The sequence below is a fragment of the Scomber japonicus genome, chromosome 1 (assembly GCF_027409825.1).
Source record: "Scomber japonicus isolate fScoJap1 chromosome 1, fScoJap1.pri, whole genome shotgun sequence".
Taxonomy (NCBI): Eukaryota; Metazoa; Chordata; class Actinopteri; order Scombriformes; family Scombridae; genus Scomber; species Scomber japonicus.
Genome location: NC_070578.1, coordinates 27247349 through 27252473, shown reverse-complemented (window position 1 = coordinate 27252473; position 5125 = coordinate 27247349). Strand labels below are relative to the sequence as shown.

At 40.6% G+C, this 5125-nt stretch overlaps 1 protein-coding gene across 1 annotated transcript; it reads left to right on the top strand.

Moving 5' to 3' along the window:
• Positions 1–1783: 1783 nt before the first annotated feature.
• Positions 1784–4844, top strand: LOC128360697 (protocadherin-20). Its single transcript, XM_053321189.1, has 2 exons — positions 1784–1831; positions 2223–4844. The coding sequence occupies exons 1-2, from the start codon at positions 1784–1786 to the stop codon at positions 4842–4844; spliced, it is 2670 nt and encodes an 889-aa protein (XP_053177164.1).
• Positions 4845–5125: the final 281 nt, after the last annotated feature.

Below are 5125 nucleotides of genomic sequence, written 5' to 3'. Positions count from 1 at the left end.
TCTTATTTATTTATGTTTGCATCAACAGTTAATAATATATTATTATTAATATAATATTATGGAGCTGGTGACGAAGAAACAGCAACAAAACACAATATGAGCTTTAATAATAACATGTTGTAACACATTATTTTTTATTGTGGTCCAATACAATTGAAGACATGGGTAAGCATTCGGTCGGGGTCAGGACGGATCAAGTCCACAAAAAAAAGAAAGCTGTTTTATCGCTTTAATAAAACAGTCTCATTATAACATTAATATTAGTTGTATTCTATGGTTATTAATAATTCAATGAAATATTATGGGTGGTGCCTTTATAGAAACTCTACTCTTCCATACCTAATCTAATACTTCTTTACATCAAATGAGCACATAAAAAATTAAATGATATCACAAAATTAAACACTGATGATGATGCTTTTGTTGTGTCATCTACAGCTTCTCTTAACCGACTCTACAAATGATCAATAGCTGAACACCTCAGACCCTCTGCGTCTCAGGGTAGCTCTAAAATTACCTCTTTCCCACGCTCTAAAGCCTCACAGACTGTTGTACCTATAGAGTCTCTGTTTACAGACATATTCAAGAGCTCAATGCAAAGACCAAAACAACACTAGAGACAGGAAGCAAGGATTTGTTGATGATCCATACTAATAAACCCGATCTGTCTACATCACTGAAATATACTGCGTATTATGCAAGATTTTTCATAAAACCGTAAGGTTTTTTTCTATTTCTATATTATCACCAAATACAAAGGAAATAAAACACATGAATCATATAAACTTTGTATTATCCATCCTGACTCTTATGTGGACTGATAGTAAAGACCCAACTCAAACCACATATAAGACAAAATGAGTGTGTGTGACTGTCTCAATCTGCCCTTTTCCAGAGAACTTCAATCACTCAATTTCTCTGAGCAGTATGCTTCCAATCCCAGCAAACAGCTGGCCCGGCATTCAGAACACATGGGGATTAAGGGGTTGATTTAGTTAAAGGCTCAATCCAGAATCAGACCATAGCACCACTTATGATGCCAAGATCACCTCTCTGTTGGTTTGTTTATTATAATTTTTTATATATTTTTTGCAATTATTTAATGCATGTACAGCATACAGTATGTATAAAAACTCTGCATGAAAGTTACAATTGGAAATGTTTGTAGACTGCAGAGTAAACACCTCTGTTTAAATGCTGCCATCATTTATGTATCTTTCTTTTTTTAAATGTAATCAAAAGTTAATAGCACAGGTGGTCAGAAACATCATACATCATCATCATATCATCATGTATGCTTCAATTCATTCTGTACTGTTTTTTCATCTGTCATAGTTTTTTTTAACTAATACTGGATAACAGTAATCTCTTAGCTGTGGATATTTTACATCGTGCTTAGTCTCCCATGTCATTATAAACTCAGATGGTAATCATATGCTTTCACACTGCCACAGGAATATGTGGTAGGTATGCTGCTGCTTATGGCAGCATGTAAGTTGTGTAATGTGTATAATGTACTTTGATAGTACGTGTGAAAAGGAATCTGTGAACTCAAGTAGATTTCCCAGTGGCCATCAACTCTCATTGGTTAGGACAAGGGCCAGATTTGCATATGGTGGGAGTGTCCTGAGCTAGCACTGGGATGAATGAGTTGTTCAAGTCAGACAGAAATAAGGCATAGCACTCAGCAGAGGTCTGCGCTGCTCATCGCTCAAAATGCCTGTGTTACTTGAGCTGCCACTCTTCATGCTATAAGTGGAAAGTGCTGGATTAGGACATAAACATGTTCAACAGCAAACACCTCAGCCTTAGCAAAAGAGGAGGAATATGGGTAAGTTTTATAATGTTTCACTTTATAGAATTCACTTTCACACAACTACATGTACTCTTATTGTTTCTTATTGTATATTGTTTAATATTATTCAGTTAAGACATAAGTAGGTCCCTCATCCTCTACAATATGCTATTTTTACTCTCATGTAATTTTTTAGCACTTTATCTTTTGCACATAAACTTTAAACTCTTTGTGTATTGAGGATTTAGAATGATAATCATAATGAGAGTCAAGTGTTGTGATTACAGTTTAAATCATTGCTGCAATAGTCCAAATAGGTTTACAACTGTTAATATAGAACTCGTTTTGCAAATCTTATTCAACTGCTGAAGACAATTCTGCATATACTTTATTAAACTGTATTATCTGTAACTATCTTGTTTTACAGGGATTGTGCATCATCTTGCTTTACACCAGCCCTCTTTCCTGTTTTGCAAATTTCAGTCAAGCTAAAGAGCTCATCTATAAGATAAAGGAGGGATTACCCAGGGGGACCTTCATAGGGGCCATTGGAGTAGACTTAAATTTGGATTTCACAGTTGAGCCCCCATTTTTATTCAGTCTGCCTCAAAAGAAGGTCAATGGACAGTATGTGAACCTAAATAATACCACCGGAGAGCTTTACACATCTGCTACAGAGATTGACAGGGAGACACTCTGTCCTGATAACACAGAGGGAAAAGGATGTGTCCTCGCACTGGATGTGTTTGTGTTGCCTCAGCAGTATTTTCAGCTGGTGAAAGTTAAGATCTTTATTGAGGATGTGAACGACAACAGGCCAAAGTTCCCTGTGGATGAGATCTCTATATCTGTCCCAGAAAATACACCTGTCAATGCCCGTTATGCAGTGGAGCAGTCTGCAGTTGACCCAGACCTGGGTCTTCATGGGGTGCAGACCTACTGGCTTGTTAATGACTTTGGCGTGTTCACACTGGATGTTGAGGAGAATGAGGGGGGTGAGCTGACACCCTTCCTCATTGTGACAGAAGCTTTGGACAGAGAGACACAGGCTGAATACATCACAGATATCATAGCAGAGGATGGAGGGACCCCTCCTCTACTTGGCGCAGCTACTTTAAAAATTGTCATCACGGATGTGAATGATAACTGCCCCCAATTCAGTGAGTCGCACATTAATGTCACTCTGCATGGGAATACCACCAAAGGGGCACATTTGGCACGTCTACATGCTTTTGACCCTGACCTTGGTGCTAATGCTCAGATCAGCTATGCTTACAGTGAACGTGTGCCAAGGGATACCAGGAGCTTGTTCCATTTGGACAAAATCACAGGGGTGATCAAGCTAGCAGGGAAAATAGACACTGGCACAGCCACATTTTACAAACTCATTGTTCTGGCCAATGGACCTGGCTGTATACCTTCTGTTGCCATCATTACTGTTCATATCATCAAAGTTGTGACAGGACCACCTGCTATCATACCCCGGTATATTGCACCAGAAAAGGATGGAGTGGTAACAATAAAGGAGTCTGAGCCAGTGTTTTCTCCAATCGCTTTTTTTACCATCAAAAACATTGATATGAACCAAAGGGTGGACTGTCATTTGGAGGGTACTGGTCCTTTCAGGCTTGGTCCCTATCAGCTATTCAAAAATGAATACCTGCTAGAGACTACTGAGCCACTGGACTATGAGAAGACACAGGAATATGAACTGATCATGGTTGCTGAGAACATGCGGGGGCTTGTCATCAAGACTTTCCTCAAGGTGCAGGTATTGGATGAGAACGACAATGCTCCAGTGTTTCAGCAGTCTTTGATGGAACTATCTATAGAGGAGAACAATCCACCAAATGCCTTTCTAGCCCAGCTGCAAGCCACAGACCAGGACAGTGAAAGCCGAGGGGAAGTCATCTATCTCCTTGGAGGTGACACCCCTGGGATCTTTGTTATAGATCGTGTGACAGGTGTCCTGACTGTGGCAACATCTCTGGACCGTGAAGAAAAAGAGACATACCGGTTCATAGTAAGAGCGGTGGACCAGGGGACACCCAGGAGGGAGTCTATTGCAACTGTGGTGGTGACTGTGCAAGACCGCAATGACAACAGTCCGCGCTTCATCAACAAGGATTTCACTTTCTTTGTGCCGGAGAACTTTCCAGGGTACGGTGAGATTGGAGTCCTCTCTGTGACAGATGCTGATGCTGGGGAAAATGGCTGGGTTGCTCTTTCTATCCTCAATGGCAGTGACATCTTTTTGATAGACACAGGCAGAGGAACACTCAGGGCCAAAACATCATTAGACCGTGAGCAACAAGGAACATACCAGCTGTGGATTGAGGCCATTGATGGTGGAGAGCCTGCACTTTCCTGTGTCACAATGGTGACCGTGCTGCTGCTGGATGTTAATGACAACCCACCTATTGTCTTATTCCCCCAGTCCAATCAGTCCTACATGCTAGTGCTTCCCACTACATTACCAGGGACGTCAATCACAGAGGTGTACGCTGTGGATAAGGATACAGGCATGAATGCTGTGATTGCATATAGCATCATAAAGAGGAAAGGTGGGGAGCCAGGGTCATTTGTCATCGACCCAGATACAGGAAATATCACATTAAAGAGGGAGCTCAGCAACCGCGGACTCTACAGCCTTCTGGTGAAGGTCAGTGATCATGGTCAGCCAGAGCCGCTTTACTCAACAGTCATGGTTAACTTCTTTGTCAATGAAACAGTGAGCAATGAGAGTTACATCCAGAGTCTGCTGACCAAAGAGGCTGACATTGAGATAGAGGAGAGGCCCTGGTACATTGGTCAGATGAGAGAAGGGCCTGAGCGGTATGAGCTGTTCTCCTGTCAGTCTGCCCTCATTGCTCTTTCAGTGACATGTCTAGGACTATTCTTCTCAGTTGTCACACTGACATCTTACATATGCTGTAAGAGGTTTAAAAAATACAGGAAGAAACAATCAGAAGTGGAAATACCTTTAAAAATGAAGAATGACTCGATACAGGGTGTGAACAGGAAGCTCAGGCAGATCTCAAACATCTGATATTCAGTTGTCCACATATTCAAATATCACCACTGTTTACATGAATGTTTACAAAACTCACTGTGAGTACATGAAGTTGCTTTTTTTCTTGGTAATTTGTTATTGTCAAACAGCAATATATTGTAATTTGAAATGGGCACATAGTACAATTCTCAGTGCTACTTTTTATGATACAAACTTTATGACCCATATCAGAGGTACTATTACATGTCAGAAAACCAAAGCTAGCAATAAATTCAGTATTGGCATCCAGAATGAACAGAAGAGCAACTCATTGAAGG

Excerpts from the sequence above, each read along its gene's own strand:
- LOC128360697 (XM_053321189.1), top strand. The coding sequence starts at position 1,784 with ATGTTCAACAGCAAACACCTCAGCCTTAGCAAAAGAGGAGGAATATGG. Across the intron at positions 1,832-2,222 it reads GCAAAAGAGGAGGAATATGG|GGATTGTGCATCATCTTGCT; the intron begins GTAAGTTTTATA and ends CTTGTTTTACAG.